Genomic DNA, 22707 nt, shown 5'->3' on the forward strand with positions numbered 1-22707 from the left:
TCATCGGGACAGAAACGTTTCATCATGGGATAAAGCTGTTCAGTCAGTTAAGATTTCACCCGTCTGTATATATAGTTAAACAATAAAGAAATAATGTTTAAAGACGCGGAACAGTCAGAAGTATGTCAAATTTCACATGTAATATATTCCCTTTAAAAAAAAAGAAAGAAAAAGAGATTTTTTGAATGAAACAAAACGTTTTTTGGTTATTAAATGTGATGTACATCAGTGTACTTAAAGTCTTGAATTTCGATGATAAAATATCAATTAAAACTGTCATATCATATGCTCAGCATATTATTTATGGCAAAAACCAACTCTGAGATGAAACACAGTAACCGTACTAGTACTTAGTAAAAAGATATATTTAAAAAAAAAAAAAAAATTGCTAACAAGGAAACTTCATGTGCAAGCCATGGATTAAATTTAAAAAAAAAAAAAAAACCTGCTGTAAATAGCATTATAAAAAATAATAACAAGTCAGAGATGTAGCGGTATCAATAATAGGTCGAGATACAAAGTACAAGATGGACTCGAGAACCCCAGATGATGTCAGAGTCTGAATGTAGTGCAAGACACGTTAGGCTCTGTAAGATATGAAACCGAGAATGCATTGTTCTGCTCATCTGTAAACTGCTTCCAAACTTTTGCTTACAGCTTCATAGCTAAAGGCACAAGACATCATGATATAGTTTGCTCGAGAAAACTAAATTCAGCTCTGTGTTTTTCTTCTGGACTTGGGTGTAGATATACAGCATCCTCTCAGCAACCCTACAGATGCTAATGCATGTGAAGAAAAGGTACAGACGGTGTAAAAATATCTCATTACGCCTGGTCAATAAAAACCCAATTTCGAGCGAAACTATATACAAGTCAATATAATTCACCGGCAAGGAGCGCACACTTTGCATTAAGCGATTCTCGGTGAGAACAGTGCATTTCGTTGCAATTTATATATTGAGGCTTTTCTCATAATGAAAATCTGATTAGAAAAATGGTTGCGTTTTTCAAAATAAAGGACTGCGATTGATCTGTTTAATTAGCTGATTATCTAAAGCATCACGCGTAAACAGAGGCGTGTCTGCCTGTCTCGAATAATCTCAATCTGACGGGGAATGACGTGCGATGTTTTTGAGGATTTGACAGAGACACAGATTTCCAAAATGAAGCAGATGTACTGAAGTGAGAGTTTACCAAAGTGAGCTATGAAATATGAAATCACAGAAGAATCAAATGGATTAAGCTGGTTTTATCCAGTCTAAATCATTTTTAAGGCTCTGAGAGCATAAGACACTGACGAGGTCAACCCGGACTGTATTTCACGAGCAGTCACTGCTGGAATTTTGAAACTACAAGGCCTTTAAAAATGAGCACACTGTTGCTTTAAAAGCTGGTTTGGAAGGTATTTGTTTGCCTGGGCTATGGAGCATAATCTACTTGGCGTCATAAGTTTCTGAGGTCAAAAATATTTTGAATTGGAAATAATCCAGGTGCGTGCTGGTGATGGTGCCTGCAAACTGCAAACTGAACCAAAGAGAAGAAGGCACTACTGCAAGTCCCACGCATTTCCTGCGGCATCCTTTCCTTTATGTCTGTGCTCGGCCGTGCACTCCTGTCAGATCCTTCCTTATGATCTCATTAACTGAGGAAGAGAAAGAGACGAGAGAGAGAGTCATTATGGATGTGAATGTGGCATTACTTTGAGAATAAATGCATTCAAATCAATGCTCAAGAGACCTCTGCTAGTTATTGTCAAGGTTAAAAAAAAAAAAAAAAAAACTCTCATTAAAAATGACACATACGTAATAATTGATTTGTTTAGTAAAAAAAAAAAATATTTCCCCACATGTAGCATCTGAATAAAAATGAGAATCTTTGCTAATGGACTTATACCCCACCCTCAGCATTTCCAGGATAGACTGTAACCCTGACCAGGAAAAAGCATTTACTGAACAAGAATGAATGAATGAATTAATCTTTGCTACACTTATTGTTTGTAATAATACAGCCGTTTATTTAAAACCGCACTTACAAGAACTGGCCACCAGGGGGAGCACACCATTTTACTTTAACGCTGCCTTGGATCACTCAGTGAAGCTCCATTTCCACTTGTTCCATTAACCTCACTAACAGGGAGGGCATACATGGAAACTTTTACAGCTTCTGCATGCTAAGAATAGCAGCAAGGTGTATGAGGTGCTTTGCATAATCCTAACACAGGAGAAGGGGAACTCAGCAGCGAAGAAATACTCTAGAACTGACTTTTTATGATCCAAAACAACTGTCATGCCACAAGCATGAAATCGGGGAATGTATTTAAAAACACAAACATTCAGTTGGATTGGAAACGTGCTGGGTAAGTAATAAAGCCTAAAGAAATGTTAAATAAATAAATAAATAAATACGTAGCATGGACCCCCCTCACTCAATAAACATTTTTTTTTTTTTTTTTAAATAATTCTTAACTGTTAAAAATAGGCACATTATTTCAATGTGTACAATAATATTCTCCGCATGTATTGGAGCCAGAGTGTTTCCCCCCCTGAACTTTCCACCCATAGAACCGATTTTATTTACTCATTTATCAAAACTGTCCTTAGAATCCAGTTGAGATTATTTATAGGCGTCATAACATAGTTTCCACCTCTATAACAACATTTGAAAAATCACAGCCCCTCTGGACATACTTCACAGACACCGTACGCTACAGAAGATTAACACGGTCAGTGAAGGTCCGCTGTATGGATTCCCCATTTGCACGCTTTCACAATGTACACCCTTTATTAAACCAAAGCAGGATAAGAGCATGCCTAATAATTTCATACCTTTAATTTCCCTCTCTGTCGAGCTACACGTGTATGCCTACTGCTGTGGCTCATCTCAGCCTCCGGACCTGTCTGATTCATTTTGTTGCTCGACTTCTGTTTGGGGCTTTCTACACTTCTGAATCACGTTATGCCGCTGTGGTTAATCCCACATGCATACTAAAATGAATGCACTTCCACGAAAAGTTCACACCCAAGCATCACACTTGTTTCAGTGGATAATCTCACCTGGAAACTGCAGACTTGTACCTAAGACCTGCTGCTGTAATCATAAACGCTACGATCGTGAACACCCTTCAACACACTTGACTTTATAGTATATCATTTAAATATCTGGTATCACCCAGAAGACTACGGGTTGCCTTCTGCGTAAAAAAAAATGATACGTCCGGATTTCTATAAAGCTGCTTTATGCTAATGACTATTGTAAAAAATGCAATCGAAATAAAATTGAATTATTTGAGAAATGACAACAAGCGTTGCTGAGTCTTTGAGTAAGCCTGTAGTGCGCCACATCCGAGTCTTTACCTTACAACCAATGTCCCAAAATATGAATATGAACGACACACATAAGAAACTGAATTGAGTGGGGGGAAAACACGTATGCTTCTTGTGACACCGCGTAGACACTTGCTTGGTTCCCTGTCCACCACTTCACAATAAAAACAGCTACAATTTGGGTGTACCTCTCATAGTAACTGGGCATTAATGTGGCAACAAGAGCTCTGTTGCTGTATACTAAGGGAAATACTATTTGGCCATGAATAAATAACTTATCTGGCCATATTGTCTATGTGTCTTTATTATTGAGGTGTAAGACCTAAATATGAGCCTCACTGTGTCCTGCCACTCTTCACACCATCTTTGGTGCCAATGCTCATGTTATGGCCAGCCGGAACTGCAGCACAATGCTAAAGCCTACGTTATTACCAGTGATGCAAGGCGATAACAGGCAAGAGGCATCAGTTCCCGTTTCACAGTGTAAGAAAATAAACCGCTGTGTTGTCACAGACGTTGTGAAACGTGAACGTGACATTTACGCAAGACAGACTGAAATGTCGGTTTAATTATTGATGGTGAATTTGAATATTTTATGGAAGGCAAACAAGTGGACTAGTATTTAGAACAGAAGGCAGGGCTGGAGTCATGGATAAGCTACATATGTTTTGACTTTGACACGATGACTAATGTTTATCCGCTCGGTATTTATGAAGCTCGCAAATCAAATGTTTACCATACTACTAAACAGGAACATCTGTCAGCCAATCAAGAAGAGATGAGTGAAAGTGAAAGCCCCTTTTGACAAACTGGGTGCCTTGTGGTGAGAGTCTACCTGGTGATCTTAATATTTCACCATTTTCCCTTTTTAGCACGGACCTGCATGAGGTCCCGTACTGTGGACAGTAAGGCAGATGGTCATATTCACGTCATAATCATTCGACAAGGACAAATCCCTGCAGTAAATTATTACTATACAGGCCAGGGCAAATGGAATACTAAAAATGTGCATTCTCAGAAAAGAAAGAGGACTAAACTTGAGTTGCCAATCGGGAGGTACCTTTATCTTTCGTACCTTTAATTTGTATCCTCCTCCTGGAAACATGGACGGTAGTGTATCTTTTAAAAAGTGATTTAAGGTACATAATACATACCGGTCTATGTCAAAGATACTAAAGATACAAAAGATATACAACTGGATGTCCCTAGGGACATGAAATGGTACACTTTAGTACTGTTTTCTTTTCTGAGAGTGTAGATTTACACTGTTTCTAACTTGTCTTTCAAATGCCACTTAAATCTTGCTATATCACATAGTGATGATCGCTATATCACACCGTATAAGGTTTTGTCTGAAAATTGTCTGAAACCCTCAAATTTGTACACGTTTCATTGTTATTTTGGTGTAAACCAACTCCCATGTAGCCAGTGGCATAGCATACACTATATGGCCAAAGTTAAGTACACCTGACCATCACATCCATAATGCATCCCATTCCAGATTTAGTCCTTCTTTTGCTGTAATAATAACCTCTACTATCCACAGAAGGCTTTCCACTAGCTTTTAGAGTACGACTTTGGGGATTTGCTCTTCAACCACACGAGTATTAGTGAGGTCAGGTACTGACCTTAACCTCAACCCTAAAACTAAACCTAACCCTCATCTTTAATGAAGATATAAAGATGATAGAAGGTAGATAGGCTTTGGCCTAATCATGGGACAGACTCAGTCCATTGTGTATATAGCAAAAGGAGGAAAAAAAATACTTCTGCATGTACCATCGATGGGTTGGTCTAAAAGCAAAACACAAGTGAAGCATGACGTGTTAGAAATAGTGTATAAAAGAGAGTAGTTGCAAGTGCATGAGGGTAAAGTTGGGAACTTGAACAAGAATATAAACGCCACAGAGAAGTGACAGAGATAAACAGGAAGAAACTAAACCACAAGTCTGGCCATTAGACTTTGTTTCTCAACCACCTGTCCTAGAGACCAAAAAGATAAATGAATGACACCAACTGGGAATTGAGTTATCTTGTGTATCCACCATGACCACGTCCTGTTCAATAATGGTGTAGTACAGTAAAGGGAAAGCTTAACAGGCTTTTGGCCTTAACACGACAGAGAAAAAACTGGCAGGAGTGAAGTTCATTAGTGCTATCTCTGTACGTAGAATATTTTGGTCTGTTTAATGAACAATGTGATTTTTTTTTTTCATCATTAGCATTAATTCATTTTTTTTTTTTTAAACCTAATTCGATAAGACGAAACATAAATGTGTGTGGCAGCCTGGGAAAACCCTTCACATCGTGAAATGTTGACATTATACACCATATTTTCTGAAATACAGTATTTTTCATTTTCGACCATTTCTTAACCACAAGAAAGGTTCTAGCATTGTAAAGACTGATCAGCCGAAAAGTGAAAAGGGGCGAAACTGCATTTAAAGGTGCATCACTGGTTATGTTTGTTGTGTCACATTAACATGTTTATCAAGTTCACCAACTTGATCGAATCGTGACATTCACTGTCTGAGGAAATCTTACTTAGTTAGCGAGGTTTCAGACATCTTTCGGCAGACTGACTGTTTTGACCACGTTTGTTAAAATAGCTCCTTACCCACAATAAAAAGATGCTCTGGTGAAATATACAGCATTTATTGTTTCTCAAAGTTGTTGCGTCAAAATATGTTAAAGGTACATTTTCGTCATTTTTGGGCTTCTCACCCACAGTGACATCTGACTGGTTTTCCCCGACTGCCCACATAATGTACGATAAGGGTATTATGCATATATTTGTGTATATACGCTGACTTTCTGTTTTGTGTTTGGTTCCTAAGTTCAGTGTGTGTCGCCTGTCCCACCTTTTAATGAGAAACTTCTCAGTTTCTTTTCTCCGAGACATTAAAGGTAAGCAAAATGGGAGAACTGTATCTCTGGTTTGTAGGAGTAGGAATTAAAATCAAGATGCCTCCTTAACAAGCTCCACATCTGTGGACTCTTATGCCTGTAAATAAACAAATCATACATTTTGTATGCGTGTTGATTTGGGTTTCCAGTATGCTCCCTAATTGAGACACTACTAATAACCACACCATTGTGACCATCCATTTCCTCAGATCCAAACATCTTTCAGTTTGTGAAGGATTCGAATGACCCGCAACTAATGTGCACCCCTTATGTGCTCTATCTAAATTACCCCATTCTCAATCTGTGATAATTTCACCTCTCTTTTGCTTCAGGGTTACAGTTCAGTCTAGAAAGGCCCAGTTATTTCCCTCACTAACGTATATACAGATATCCAAGTAGGATATAAGAAACATGTACATCCTGAAAGCCAAAAAGTACCTACACATGCATAATATATCAATTCCATTCAATTTCAGATAATAATATGAGACGCCTGGTTTAATAGCTAGTTGTAAAGAAAATGAAAGACAATTTTACATGAAATAAAAGTTATGAAAATGTGAGTAAATCTCTTTAGAAAGGTACTCATCTTCTTTGCTCAAAGTGAAATATGAATCCCCACAGTTTCTGCACAACGTTTCATATCAGCAACAACCACAGAAGCCCTCATGCCCCTTGCAAAGCCACTAACAAAATGAAAGATGAGAAAGACACCCTGGATGACTCATATGAAAAGTGAGTTTGTGTGAAGGCTTTGGAGGACATCAAACACTAAAATGTTTGTAGGTGGAACCAATACCTTGACACCTCTGCACTGGCGGATAGGGGACTTTTTTCAATTCTCGTCCTTCCTGTCCCATGAGACCCAGACCTTCCCCGTATAGTAACTGCTCGTCTGTACAGAGGGCAGTGTGAAGGTGAAAGACTATATTGAAAATACTCAGCATCTACAGCCCACCTTCAAACGGCATTGTGTCTGAGTGATGAGGGAATCCCTCAAATAGGGGCTTATGACATGTCCAAAAGAAAATGATCGTTCAAACAGCGCTTCAAAATCCTCTTGTACATGAGCATGGTGACTAAAAGAAAGACACCGCGTAGACACTTGCTTGGTTCCCTGTCCACCACTTCACAATAAAAACAGCTCAAATTTGGGGTGTACCTCTCATAGTAACTGGGCATTAATGTGGCAACAAGAGCTCTGTTGCTGTATACTAAGGGAAATACTATTTGGCCATCCAGGAGAAAAATCTATCTGTAGTCCACTTTTTCCTCATCGACTTCATATTTTCCATCCGTGCCTTTTCCTGTAGAGTTTGAAACAATCGCTATCTTACTGAGTTTGCTGGCTTTCTGGAGGAGCGCAGCAGCTGCAAATAGGAATTCTGCATGCCACATTGGCAGGAGCATGTTCAGTGGAAAAAATCTTCTCGTGGGTTCCCCCTGCAGAACTGAGGGGTGTAAGGCCAAGGGGAAGCCTGGGCCAAGTATAACAAACAAAGAGGCTTTCCTCAGCCCTGCCAGGCAGCCAATTCCACTGCTCGACAATGGTTGCTATAGAACTTGTTTTGCACATCATAACAGCATCAACATATCCAAGAAATCCTCAGCTGTTTTATTTTTTTCTTTTGGGGTACCCGAGGTTGAAAAATCTCCCAGTACTTAGTCTAAATCCCTACAAAATGGCCACTACAAGAACAATATTTGCATATTTTCACAGTAACCACCGTAGATTTTTTATGGTTTGGTGGCCCCTGAAATAATTATTAATGAACTGAGCTTTCACATAAGTGAAAAGAAGAGAAATCATGTATAGCAAATGATGTGTATGTATGTTATATGTAGTAAATGTGTATTATTTAGGGCTAATCTGTGAGCGAATACCGTCGGGGACTATTGGGTGCGTGCCATTATGCTAAGTCACACAAAACACCTATCAACATATCAACACTTATCAGCGTGTAACCAGTAAGTTAACAGAACATGAAAAAAATCAATAAATGAAAAGTCACCAAATCTAAAATAAATTTGGAAATGTTCTTGGCACGTCTGAATTTGTAACCCGTGGTTTCAGTTCTAACTGTTTTCAGTGGATAAGCGTGTTCCTAAATGAGCCAAATCAAAAACAAACTCTGATCTAAAATGGACCAAAGAACACTCACCCTGCTGCCACTTCTGGCTATTGAGTCAGAGCTTGAATTCAAGAGCAGGAATTTGACAAATTTGAGGATGATTTTGTGAGAAGCAAAGAAATAATAAGCTAAGCTCATAATCGATGCTTAGCTTCCTTCCCAGGGGCCCAGGACTAATCTGTCCCTGGGACTAATGGAAACCTCATCCTGGATTGTGTGCTTGGGACATATACGGATGTGTGCAACATATGAGAAAAACAGAAATGGATTGCAAAGACCAGACACTCCATTGGAGAAAAGAATTGACATGCATGTTTCCTGCTATTGTTTCCCTGCTGAAAGGGTCTGATGGCAGCCAACTGTTGATCTTCAACCTGCACTGAATAACACAGAACGGCCCCGTAGTAGACCCCTTAGAAATCCTATTACTATGAGACTTTTTATGTGACATGAGCCAATGAAGTAGTGAAAATGGACAAATAAATTTTGCCTAAAGTCTCAAGCCAAGATACATGGCAAACAGACTCACCATCATCCAGGTAGGCCTGGTCCAAGTTCTCCTGCTTGACAGTGACACGTCCAGGAAGAGAAGCTCTCGGTTCCTCAGCAGAGGAACATCTTTGTGGATGGACTTGCCCAGGAGGGGACCTGTCCTTTGGAAGCCTGTTTGTGTAGGGCTGTTGCTGAATGACGGTGGGGCAATGCTGGGTTTGGTGGGCTTGTGCTGGAGCTGGAGAATGTGAAGCCACTGCTGTCTGGGCTCCTTGCGGGCTGTAGCCCTCACAGTAGAGGTTCTGATGTTCCTGGGCTGGTGGAGTAATATTTTCCGCCCCTCTTAACAAGTGATGGTTGGTGGGGGAAAACTGAATGACGGGATGCTGACCAATCAAGTGGGAGGACTTGGCTGGGGAACCAGTATGGACCAGGACAGAACGATGGGCTTCTGGCACCATGACTCCCGTTTGGATGAATAAGCTTGACCCTACATTCTTCTCAGCACGGGGATACACAATGTGCTGCTGAAAGCAGGGTTCTGAAGGGGAGATTCCTGAATGATTCTGGTGACAGGAAGCCATGTTGGCAAGTAAGCCATTATCCGAGCTGAGGACTGAACGGGGGTTGTGATGGTAATAGGAGTGTGGGGAAACTCCCATGGTCTGGGACATCATATATCCAATTTGTCCAGATTCATATTCATCCAGTGGTTCTGTTTTGATGGAAGAAACTGTGGAATATAATACAAAAGCCATTTTTTTACTTAATAAATGTGCTATGATAGATATCACAAGTACACATGCTTAGACAACTACGTGTAATCTACACTAATCATCGTGTAGTACGTAGATTTAGCAAATACATCTAACTAGCCTTCAGAATTGGTGCAGCGGTTATGAATTAAAAATACTCGACTTGAGCAGAGTACCTGGAAGAGGTATATACGTGAAGTGCTGAGGCTGACTGCGTTTTCGTTTCCCATTGATCACATAGAAATTCACTTTAGCAGGATGGCAGATGGCTGGGTCTCTATAAGGAGGCACTTCAATAAACAGCATGCTCTGAGAAAGAGATCAGATTTTCTCATTAGTGATTGATGTAGACAGTCTTCATTTGATTGTATGCAGTTTTCATTGATTTTGGCAGGGTTATGCCTTGAGTATCACCAAGGCAGAAGAGGTAATGTCAAATATTGGAGGAATCTCGAGTGTGCCTGAACAAAAGACTGGTAGTGACAGAAATTCAAAGTGTAATAAAGTTAAAAACAAACAAAAATAACAAACAAAAAAACCCAACTGTTTGACCAACTTTGTGCCATGTATGTTTCGTCATTCTAGAGTCAACTTTACACATTCACGCATGTACATTATGAGGCTTGCTTTTTGAAACTGCCCAGAATTTGCACAATGATCCTTATAATGACTCTTCATTAACTCACGTACTCTTGTGACTTTTAGAAATATTCAAATATAAAGCAAAACATTAACTAAGGGGCATCAGTCAGTAAAATGGTTTTATGTGTTGTGCTGGTAGAAAGTAACATTTACGGCATTCAATGTACTTACAGACTGGCTTTTGTCTTTGTCAACTGTGGCTTCCAACTCCCAAATTTGCTGTCCATCTAGAAATGGAATAAAGAGAGAGAAAAAAAGAGAAAGGAAACAAGAGTTTGATTAAGGTACATCTCAGAAAGATCAATCCACCACAGAGAATATATAGGGAAATAACAACAAAAAAAGTAAAAACCCAACAGTATAAAGTGTGTTAGTTCACCACCAAGAGCCACCAGAATATGGTCTTGGCACTGATTCTACAAGTCTGGAACTGTACCAAAGTTATGAACACCATTCTTTCAAAATTGGTATTTTCATAGTGATGGTGGAAAGCTGTCCAAAATCTCCCACATCTGTTGACTGTGATGACTGTAGCATATGATTTACACCGTTTTCCTACTCATTAAACCATTCAGCGAGCCCTAATGCACTATGGATAAGGTGTGGAGTCATTCTGGATTAGACTCTCCCATGAAATGTTTCATCACAGGAGATCAAAGGTGATCAGTCAGAAGTACTGATTTGCTCTGACTCTTCCATCTAAGGCAAAGGTAGACCCAAACCATGCCAGCAAAATTACCCCACAACATAACAGACCCACTGGGCCTGTTCCATTAATTTATCACCTGTCTGGAAAATTGTTTTAAAAAAAAAAAACAACTTAGCATGTAAACCTGGTCATGTTTATATTTGTATTGTTATTACCAGTGAGTCAGAATCCTGTTCAACAAATAAGAGTTTTAAGCAGGAGAATATATATATATATATATATATATATATATATATATATATATATATATATATATATATATATATATATATATATATATATATATATACATACTGTATTTTCAGCATTATGGGTGAATACAGGCTAGCAGAAATGTTCATGTCTATTTGATGTTTTAACCTTTTATATACAAAAGACTCACTAACACATTCTGTCATTGTTCCTTGCAACAAGTGTGTCACCTACTAATCTTTGTTATGACCGGTGAATGATGTTTTCTCACATTTGTCTGTCAGTACCATAACTTACAGTGTCGCCTACCTCCTATGCCCAGTACAATAGAAATGGAAAGATCATATCTCTAAACTCAACCGCTTCCTCTAACATGCCCGGTTCACCTGAAGGTAGAGGATAAGGTTTATCCTGTAAATTTTAATGGCATTCTGCAATGAGTTGGATATTAAATGCACTGGAAGGGTTGAGAAAATTGGGAATTTCACAAAAATGTCTAACTGATAACGTTCTTTTGAGCTTCTCTACAAACGTCCCTAAACATAATAATGCATCATGAATAGGAGCTTAGATTTCATAATTATATATGCCAACCTAGTGTAGATCTCAAAATGAATAAATTGTTTTAAAAATCCCCCGAAACAACCAAATCCAACATTCCAATAGGATTATTCATTAGGCAATAATCATTTTTTCTTTTTTTTTTTTTTTTTTTTTTTTTTTTTTAAGATTCTGGGAAACCCCTTCTTCTTCGGTCGAAAATGAGAAGCATATGGCTCAAATGAGTCAGCAGGAGATGGGGGGGATTCCACAGATGTTGCCAGGTAAAATCAACTTCTCAAGATTGGTTTAATGATCAACTTGCTCCATTTCACTCACAAAAGGTGACGACCGCTGTTTTCTTAGTGTTTTTGTTTGTTTGCAGTTTGTTCCAAAGCTCCTTCTACAGGAGCTCTTTTTTCCTCTAATATAATGCAGCATGGAGATTTTTAGGGGAAGGAAGCCCAGCTTTGGCGTAGTCCCTGGCTTATTGAGTACAGCAACATCAGTAGACGCCAACAAAAAAAGTGCTGGCCAAAGACAGCTGTCTTCCATTCAGGGGGATTTCAGAGGCATACTGTTCCAGATTATTTTGTCATCCAGAGCAACCCTCCAAAACAAAAGGCAATCCCTCCTTGAGCCTTTGCTTTCTACAAAATTAGCCATTACAGTACAGCAAAATTATGCAGGAGGGAACCCCAGACGATATTTTGCTAAGTGTGAGCGAGTGAACGAGCGATCGAGTATAGATGAGAGTGAAAGAGTTCCTGTTGAAGCAGACCCCAGAGGGTTCATGTCTAAACGTCTCAAAGCTGCCCTTGTGTTGAACAGACAGCCTCTGGATTCTCTGAGTCACAGCTATACACCGACAGACTAAGCACCTTACCATAGGCCTGTATCCTCAAACACCTCAGAGAACCATAAACAAAATCTAGTCATAAGCCAGACAACAAACAGAAACTAGACGACGCACCTTGGATACACCAGGCAGCAAATTTAGGAATTTTTGAAGAAAAACAAACAACAAGCTATGAGTAATGCATGCAAAAATATGCAATAACAAAACCAGCATTGTATGCTGTCGAAATTCATCATTTGCCCTCAATAAGAGCTTTAGTGTTAGGCACAATGCACTTAACTTGACCTGTCACGTCCATGTTTATAAACAGAGCTGCCACTAACACCCTGTCTAAAGCTATCACAACTCAGATGAGGGGCAAAGCAGCATTCAATAATCCATCTGTTTCTCATAACCAAAGCATGTCATGCATGATGAACCAATATGTGTGCACAATAACAGTGGCAGCTGCAGATAACAAGTGACATCACTCATATGATGAAAACACTTTATAAGCCTATTTACTTACTTACTTACTTAGTTAGTTAGTTAGTTAGTTAGTTAGTGATAGATTGATTGATTGGCTTCCGTACATTTAATACTCATTACAGTTTAAAAAGACTTTGGGGTTCGAGGACCTGTTTGAGCACAAGTCTGCATTGTATCAGGAATCTAAATGTCATGCAAATGTGAGTGAGGAAGATTAGAAAAGGTCACGATTCAAATGTCATTCCTGCACACTGATATGTGAAACTCAGCTTGAGGCCAAGCTTAAGAACTGTTTCTATAACTAAGTGGTAACTCTAATTTCCGCTGCGAATCTGTGATTAACGATTGGAAATTAGATATCAGTGTATAACCCGAGGTATGTGTTAATATTTGGTTTAAAAAAAAGCTAAATCCCAGTGAAGCCACATAGTTGTAGATGTATAAGGGTGTTGCTGAACTGTGAATATTAACAAGTGTACAATGTTCAATGTACAATGTGTTTATGTACATTTTGATAACCTATCCTCTAGTAAATGAAACAGCTTCCCTTACAGATGCATGCATACAATGCTCTAATGAACTTCCTATCTGCACATAGCTACTTGTAACTCTCAATATACAGATAGATGACAAATTAAAGGACAAAAAAACAACAAAAGGAGTTCAGTGCATCTCGGTATAGGTTCTACAAGTCTCAGGAACTGGAGGAATAAACACCATTTGTAGGGACTCATCTCTCTATAAGGGGACAAGTGGACCCAAACCATGCAGACCAGCATAACAGAGCCACTGTATTTTTTGTTCCTTTTAATTTGTCACCTATTTGTAGTAATGACATTTCTCTGATCCATGAAGCAGGGGTTTTACCAAGGAAACTTAATTAATGTTAGTAACTGTTTTCTGTTGAACGGCGTACATAATGCAGTAATACAGTGTGACTACTGATAAATGGAAACATAATTCCAATACGATATCAATATGACAAATGTCCTTGATTAAATGTGACTAAATAGTGTGGCATGGGCTGAGGCAGTTGCTTTAAAGTATGGTCTTATTTGTTTAATCAAGGATATTTGCTTGCACTACTAGCTAGTACTGTGTACTATAAATTCAAAAGAATTTAGAATGGACTTGTTTGCTAATAATATATCTTTCTGGTGTGTGTGTGTGTGTTAGAGCCAGTCTCTATAAAACATTTATGTTCAGATTTTTTAATAGTCAAAAATCATATTTGTGATGTGTTCACAAAGGCTACGGGCTACAACAGAGGCCTGCTGGTTAAAGGCAAATGGAAAAAATTCAGGAAAAAACATGACATATATTCTTAGTTTAAACACTATTTGATTGTATCATCTTGTTTTAAATGATGTTACATCAGGAGTTCATAGCCTCTAGTGTGCAGGATGCTACTCACCATGGGTCTTCTCAGTAAAAATAACTTTTGAGTCAGCACTGAAATTCTGCCCAGTCAGGATCATCTGCTGACCTCCGAGCACTGAACACCTGTCCATGTCCTGCTTCTCCACCATGGGCAGCTCGTGTGCAGATCTTTGGGCTGTGGGTACAAAGTACAAATTCGGATGATGAAATTTGATGTTCATAATAATGCCCATTTAATGCTTTAAAGTGTAAGTATTGGTACACAGCTTTCGTATTTTTTTTTATAGTACCTACTGAAACAACCTAAACAAACAGGCAAACCAGTACCTACTGACACAACCTTCTGAAACAAACAGCCAAGCCAGAAATTACTGAAAAAACCATCTGGAACAACCAGCAAAGCCAGTACCTTCTGAATCAAACAGTCAAGCCAGTACCTTCTGAAACAATAAGCCAAGCCAATACTTACTGAAACAACCTTCTGAAACAAACAGCCAAGCCAGAACCTACTGAAACAACCTTCTGAAACAAACAGCCAAGCCAGAACCTACTGAAACAACCTTCCGAAACAAACAGCCAAGCCAGAACCTACTGAAACAACCTTCTGAAACAAACAGCCAAGCCAGAACCTACTGAAACAACCTTCTGAAAAAAACAGCCACGCCGGTACCTTCTGAATCAAACAGTCAAGCCTTACCTACTAAAACAATAAGCCAAGCCAGTACTTACTGAAACAACCAGCCAAGCCAGTACCTTCTGAATCAAAGTCGAGCCTTACCTACTAAAACAATAAACCAAGCCAGTACTTACTGAAACAACCTTCTGAAACAACCAGCCAAGCCAGTACCTTCTGAAACAAACAGTTAAGCCGTTACCTACTGAAACAATAAGCCAAGCCAGTACTTACTGAAACAAATTTCTGAAACAACCAGTCAAGCCAGTATCCACTGAAACAACCTTCTGAAACAACCAGCCAAGCCACAGGATGACTCTAAACAGTAGAGACTCAGTTCAAAGAAACTCAGCGACCTCTGTATAAGCCAGGCCTGCACTTGCTGAATAAAAATAGTCAATTCTATACCCATATTTTGTCAGTGTGTGATCTGATACCACTGGGTTCTGAACGAAGTTTCATGCAACGTCAACCAGAGATGAATTAATCTCAGGTTAAAGCGTTCGGGTACTAATAGGATGTTCTAGGAAAATATATTCAGTTACAAAAGTGCAGACTTTAAGCGTGGACCATTGATGGGTACTGGGAGGTATTAAATAATGACAAACAGTAAAAAAACAGAAATACACAATTTCTCTGCACTATGGCAACTACAATGCAACAGTAATGTTACTTCTGCAAGCGTGTCAGGATTCTGCAATCTTTACTGGCTACCAGATTAAAGGATTCCAAATCAGTTCCTCATAGCTGGGACAACTTGCTCTTATTTGCTCAGTAACAAAAGCAAAGCTGTTAACTGCTGAAGCTATGCAACCATGAACAGCTTCTCCTGGCTTATCATCTCACAACTCCGATTCAATATCCGTTGAAGCAAATTCAACCAAATAGCAGTGACCTTTGGACAGATGTGTGAAGCGCACTATGATCTGGGTCAGTCAGGTGAATAATACTTAGGAAACAGGGCTCCTAAATACGGCAGTGACGGCTAGCCTGCACAGGAGGACTGAACAAACAGCAGATTGCACTATCTGGGTGATGTCCTATTCATGAGGCTTTGGTTTTGCATCCTCTTTCTGCTCACTGTCACTGTCTGTCTCTCTTCCTCTATTTTTTTTTTTTTTTTTTTTTTTCTGGAAGTGAGTGAAAGCACAGGACAACAAACACATATCTCAAAAGTTGTGCCTATGAGGTGTGCCAATGAGGAAGAAGCATGGTGTACTCTGGGATTTTGTTTTTCTGTCTACTTCACATCGAATCCAACAAAAACACAGAACTCCTAACCAAGGAGGAAATATGCTAGCCAGATCCGGTCTTTTCCTCATCGACACAGGATACTGGAAATGACAAAATAACACATGTTAAGGGTTATATATATACATAACAGAATCCACACCAATCTAGGATAGCAAAGTAAATATTTTCCTGAATATGAACTTTCCATGCTAATAATTTTTATAGCACATTAATCTAAGCACAGAAGCCCAGTGTATGAACAGGCACATGGCTACTCCAGTTGTGTGGGAAACATATACGCATATACACCTCGATGAATGCTACAAGTATGAAAAGAGGAAGCTGTGATATTGTGTATCCCATAACAAACAAGGTTTTTATCAAAAAGCCATTTCACTCACAACACTCAATGGGATGTGAGGCCACTTGGAGAGACACGTATTGACCCCCTGGCTGGGGAATGTGAATGCGGAACACCAGTCGCACACGGGTATTCTTCCGCCCGATGTCTGTCTCGCCTTTCCGCAGCTCTATATCAGCATTCCTGAGCTTCAGAATCCCAGCGCAGTCGATTCTAGGAAGGAGTCATCGAGAGGGGTTAATTGATATCAGGATCATTCTGAAAATCCTGAATTTATTTTAAAAACATGATTAATTCACGCATTTCCTTTTCATGCTCTACTAACATATAACTTCCCTTTAACAGGGTTTTAGCTTTGATGGTATTCTTAGATCTTGACAAGTGAACCGGCGTGAGGATATTTTTGACTTGTTCTGCAAAAGAACGTCTCGCTAAGTGCTGTAAATATAAATGATCAGCATATAAGCAGTGAATTCCTTTCAGGGGGCGACGGCTCATGTAGGAGGCATTTCCAAAAGAAAAACATAGGAACCCCGACCAAGTACACGAACATACGTTTCAGAAGGTCGACGTTTCTGTATTATAAATTCTTTATTCTAATATTTTGAGATACTGGATTTTTGAGTCCCATGAGTTGTAAGCTGTAATCATTGAGATTAAAACAAAACAAAACCAAAAAAAGGCTTGAAATATTTCACTTTGTGTGTAATGAATGTAGAATCTATGAAAGTTCCACGTTTTGAGTTAAATTACGGGGAAAAAAAACGAACTTTTCCACGATATTCTAATTTTTTTAGACGCACCAGTAAACCCCCTGGTGAGAAATCTAGTTGAAAGGCTACCTTCTCTTCGCTGAGCAGATTAGGTGGCTAAACAGTTTATTGAGAATTTAATTCAGGCATATGATGAACTGCTTTTCCTGTGTTGTGTCACAGGAAGCACACGAGGCACTTCTTTGCAACTGGCGCCACAAACCTAGACTACTTTTAAAGAAACGTGGTAAAATATTGGTGTTCGAATGATCTTCCATTCAGTGAGTCTTTACTCATTGCTTGAGCAGCACTATTTTTTAGCTTAATAGCGGTGCGGTTTGGGGTCAAACAGTATTGGGATTACAATAACTGCTCTAACTAAGATTATTCACCATCCTGTCATATACTGTAAGAAGCTAGTGATTAGTAAGTGTCACATGTACATAGATGACACCCCCATACCCCCCCACATACACATGTCTGACTTACATTGCTTTCATGTTATTCTTTGGCTCTAGAGGGATCTCTAACACCTTCGTGCTATTGATTATCTTCTCATAGCTGGTCGTGGTCACCGTCTTGCCTGTGATGCGGTGCACCTGGTAGAACGCGTGGGGCTTCAGGATCCGCTCATCTGCTGTGCCAATGAAGATCTGCAGCCCCAGTGGCTCTTTGCCTCTGTATCCATGTAGCTAAAGAAGTGAAAAAGGTATCAGTGTCTATAATTATGTTACAGATCAATACGTCATCATAAAATGAAGATTTCAGCTGTACAGACGTTCAGACACAATTCACTTCACACTCCCGCTGTCTGATTGAGCAGCGAGTTGCAGTGCACAGTGCTTGCAAGTGTACTCATTTAGCCCGAACGCTGCACACATGGTTGAACAGAGCCACTGCTGGAAAAATTTTGTATCTCCCGCAAGCTTGAATGCATGCCAGGAGAGTCTGTACTGTCTTACAGGCCAGAGATGTTTTCTCTTTGCTGTGCCTTAATCTCTAAAAGTCTGCAGGAAATCCACAGGTCATTAGTGAGGGCTCTTCAGGAACAGCCATTGTTATTATTAATACTACTACTTTACCTGGAATAACCCAGGTCACATGACCAGGAGGGAATTCGCTCTCTTAATATATTTATACACAGTATATTGTAAGTTAACAATATTGCCAAAACAAGAATTAGACCGAGATAGACTAATATCTGTAATAATGTATGAAATAGTTTTCTAGTTTATGTGCGTATAAGGATGAAGTCATGTGTTTTCCCCCCCACTAATTTGTCGTTTTCTCTTAGTAGAATATTAATACTTGCACTATGGAAATGTTCTTTATGCCTCCTCTCCTTAAAGTAAATAAAAGTCCTTGTTTAACAGAAAGATGAACAGGGGAATTTTCATATGCAAAGCATGGCAGCGCTCAGTGACAGAGGAAGCATCTATGATGGCCGCTTCTATAATAAAGAACAACTCAGCAGTGCAAAAAAAAAGAGAAGAAAAAATCACAACATATAAGCATCTAGCGTAGCAATACAGTATGGACTAACATGTCATCTATCAACAAGTGAACAGGATTGTAGGATTTCCTTCTCTAATATGCATAAATATGACAGATGCACATATGATGCATTTCTTAAAACAACAACAACAACAACAACCAGGGAATAATAAGTATGAACTAACTGTGAGTCCTAATGGGAAGTTTGTGTGTACATTGTAATTACAAGGTCCTCTGCGAGTAAGATGGCGGTGTACCTTCTGTTAATTACAGTGCCCTCCACTAATATTAGTAAATTTGAGCAAAGAACGATCAAAAGGTTATACAATAAAGACGATTTTTCACAGCCTTCTAAGCTCAAAGTTACCAAGGGTGCCAATATTAATGGAGGGCACTACGACCACACAAAATAAAGCAAGGTGTGTTTTGCTTCTTCATTTTTTTTTTCAAAATAAATTTTGAAATTTAACGCAAACGTTATCATGACATATTATATTGTAACAGTACAACACTATTGTATCGTGTGCTTCCAATTAGCTTGTTTTATTGTGTAAAAAAAAAAAAAAAAAAAAAACACACACGCAAACACATAACTGAAACCAGCTTCTGAGACGAGTAAACAATCAATTTCAACAAATTTACCATCAACTACAGACGCTGCATCCATCGATTCCACCACGTTTTCTCACTGAACACCCCCGACTCGGAAACTCTGCGCTCAAACAAAATCCTGTTTCACACTCATAAATATGATTTTTTTTTTAGTATCAAGAGGTAGAATTAATGTTGTAGAGCGTCAAGAGACGCTATAGCAGCTACTACGTTATCGACATCTTTCTTCGTCTCTTCCTTAACCTTAACTAATTCGTTTACTCATCACTATCAGACTACAAACCACTAATCACGACAAAACATGATCTCCACAGCCGTATCACTCTCCTTTTCACTTCTATAAATATCCACTCATACGTCACGCATCTACACTTTTCAGACTCACACATACATACACACATATACATGCATTACAGCATTAATGCATGTGGCGGTTGGCCCCAATTTATTTTTTTTTCATTACAGTGACACTTCAGCATTGTCTTTTGAAGCAATGCTCAGGATATCTGTGCTGAATTCAGCCCAAGAATGAACGAATCTGAACGATTGCCCCCTTTTTTTTTTTTTTTATTCAATTTGAACAAAAACGTTCACGCCACAGATCAAAATAAACAAGCTTCTCCTTTCAATCTTGATTCATAAAAAACTCAGGAGTTCAGAATTACTAAGAGACAGTCATGTGAATTCTGAGAAGGACATTCATACTGTAACACACCTCCACCCACCCACCCACCCCCACACACACACACACACACACTGACACACAAACACATACAAACAAGACACGACTTAGATCAGCACGCAACAAAAACCAAGGGGACTACATCGGAAGGAAGTGAGCAAAAACCACAAAGCATGAAGAAGCAACTAAAATTATCCAAACCCCTAGAAGCACAAATGAACCGTGGCTAAACAATTTGTATTCACACTGACAGGACTCACACAGCACACACGAGAATATCATCAACCCTGATTCCACAGTGTAGTCAATGAGAAGGCAAACAAATGCTCAGTCAGTCAAGGAAACCTGGAGGTCCTTTAGAAAGACAGACGAAACATGTGATGGCATTTTTTCCCCCCCTTACACTATGTACATTAACACTGGTCACATTCATAATATTTGACAATCCAAAGCATAGCATGCAATCTCTGTAGCTGCGAAAAAAAAAAAACAACTTATTTGGTCTTTCTGTAAAACATCCACAGCCTCAACTGCACGATGTCAATACTAGAGCTAAGTATACACTTTAACTTCAATAGAAATGACTGTGAATTATCTAAACAGGAATCGTGAACACACTACAATCATCTCGGAAAGCACAGGTGATTGTTGCTCCTCTGTCTTCACTCAGAAAACATTTGCAAGTGCCATCTGAAAGCTTGGTCACCATGGACGACACACACACACACACACGCGCGTGCACAAATCCATAAATAATCTGCGATCTATACCAGAGGCATGACTCATTATCTGCGAATATAAAAATGCTCATATCACAATTACTGACCTTCAGAACAGTTTCCAGTATTGTCATAATGTTGCATTATTACTGTGTGGAGATAAGCAACTTTTATAACAGTGGGAAAATGATGATACGGTCAAATTAAGCTACTTAAATACTCCAATGCAATGACATAGCCCCTTCACCCTTACTGACATAATTCACATTAGGAACAATAATAATAATAATAATAATAATAATAATAATAATAATAATAATAACAATACTGTGTGTTTAATAGCAGAATAGATGACATGACGTGACATCAGACATCGCGTGTAAGAATCTCAAAAGTTTCTCTGCAGAGAAAATAAAGAAACGAAGTTCAAACAAGAAAGGTTGTGACTAAACTGTTGCCATAGGAACAGATTGAAGATATCAGAGAGATAGACGAAGGTAAGATTGCCAGGATGTGTACGAACGCACGCAAGTTACAACGACTGTGTCGATGTAAAATTTTCATACCACACCCACACTGTTTAACCTGTACATATAATATTACATAAAATCTGTCAATACCACATGTTTCTTGACATAAATCATATTCAAGAACCCATTCAGTTTCATCAGAGATCATCATAGGTTTTTGTGCTCAATAATTACCGTATCATTTTTACAATTTAAGAAAAAAAAACCCATAGGTTTTTGCTACTATATTATACATTATGCTAAAATTAAATACAATGGCAGCTGGGTAGTGTTATCCTGGGTAGCTAAACCATGGGAATAACTCAACATAGCAAGTGAAGTTTGATCTAATATAAGACCATTAAGCGTATTTCTAGACAGACTTAAAAATTGTCTTATCGCCAGGTAATTTTGCTACTTTCTAGAAATAAATGCTTGAAAGACGGACCTCTGGACGTGCCTGTTCAGGCCGATGCTCAGCTTCTGCTTAGAGCGTCAGCACTTGCGCCTGCTTTACGGCTGCTATAGACGGTTCCACATGGACCCCCCAAAAAACTTGCACTTCTTAATCAATTCATGCTCTGTACCCCTAGCTTCAGTGCATAATCTCAACCGGATACTGTACATTTATAACATTGTCCAGGACTCGTATTCACAGTATTCTCATACTCATCATCCTTTCAGCACACGCACTAGCGTTTATCTTTACTATCCTACACCTGTTTACTGTAATGATTGATAACTGCACGTGGGTTTCTTCATGTCATCTCAGGGAGGTCTTCCTTGCCACTGTCACCTCTGGCTTGTTCATTATGTATCTAAATCTAGCTGTTTCCACAAATTTAATATAAAATAAAATCTGATATCTGCAGCATATTGCATGTCTGATTAATGTAACACACCGAGGGTGATGTACAACCCACCAACCCACCACACACTGAAGCAGACCAATGTTTCCATAACCCTGAACTAAGGCCACGCCACTTTCACTTATGTCTGTTTACATACGTCTTTCTCTGTCAACACAGAGGGGTTTTTATTTTTTTTCATTCCATTTGTTGTAGACTTTGTTGTTGGGTTTAGAAAGAAGCTACAAAGTCTGAGACCACACTGAAAATCTGAGATTTTTTTTTTTTTCCAATTAAATTGGAAACAATTTTGAAATATTTAAAACAAAGAAAGCAAATGTTCCATGTCCTGAATATTTAGTATTCCGAATTCTGCACTATTTCTAGGACCCTATTTAAATGTCCACAAATCTGTGATATTACCT

The 22707-nt window shown here is 38.9% G+C and overlaps 1 protein-coding gene across 4 annotated transcripts in view; it reads right to left on the bottom strand.

Moving 5' to 3' along the window:
* nfatc2a (nuclear factor of activated T cells 2a) overlaps positions 1-22707 on the bottom strand; it is a 28222-nt gene that overhangs the window by 806 nt on the left and 4709 nt on the right. For all 4 annotated transcript variants that reach the window (XM_017488074.3, XM_017488073.3, XM_017488075.3 and 1 more), the window contains exons 4-10: positions 17908-18110; positions 16707-16879; positions 14434-14574; positions 10423-10478; positions 9786-9918; positions 8892-9587; positions 1-1642 (exon numbers count right to left, since the gene is read on the bottom strand). The exon at positions 1-1642 is cut by the window's left edge and continues 806 nt beyond it. In XM_017488074.3, the coding sequence (XP_017343563.1) occupies positions 1587-1642; positions 8892-9587; positions 9786-9918; positions 10423-10478; positions 14434-14574; positions 16707-16879; positions 17908-18110 (1458 nt within the window). In that variant the 3' untranslated portion in view covers positions 1-1586. The remainder of the gene's footprint in view (positions 1643-8891; positions 9588-9785; positions 9919-10422; positions 10479-14433; positions 14575-16706; positions 16880-17907; positions 18111-22707) is intronic.

This window comes from Ictalurus punctatus, chromosome 15 (assembly GCF_001660625.3).
Source record: "Ictalurus punctatus breed USDA103 chromosome 15, Coco_2.0, whole genome shotgun sequence".
NCBI classification, from domain to species: Eukaryota; Metazoa; Chordata; class Actinopteri; order Siluriformes; family Ictaluridae; genus Ictalurus; species Ictalurus punctatus.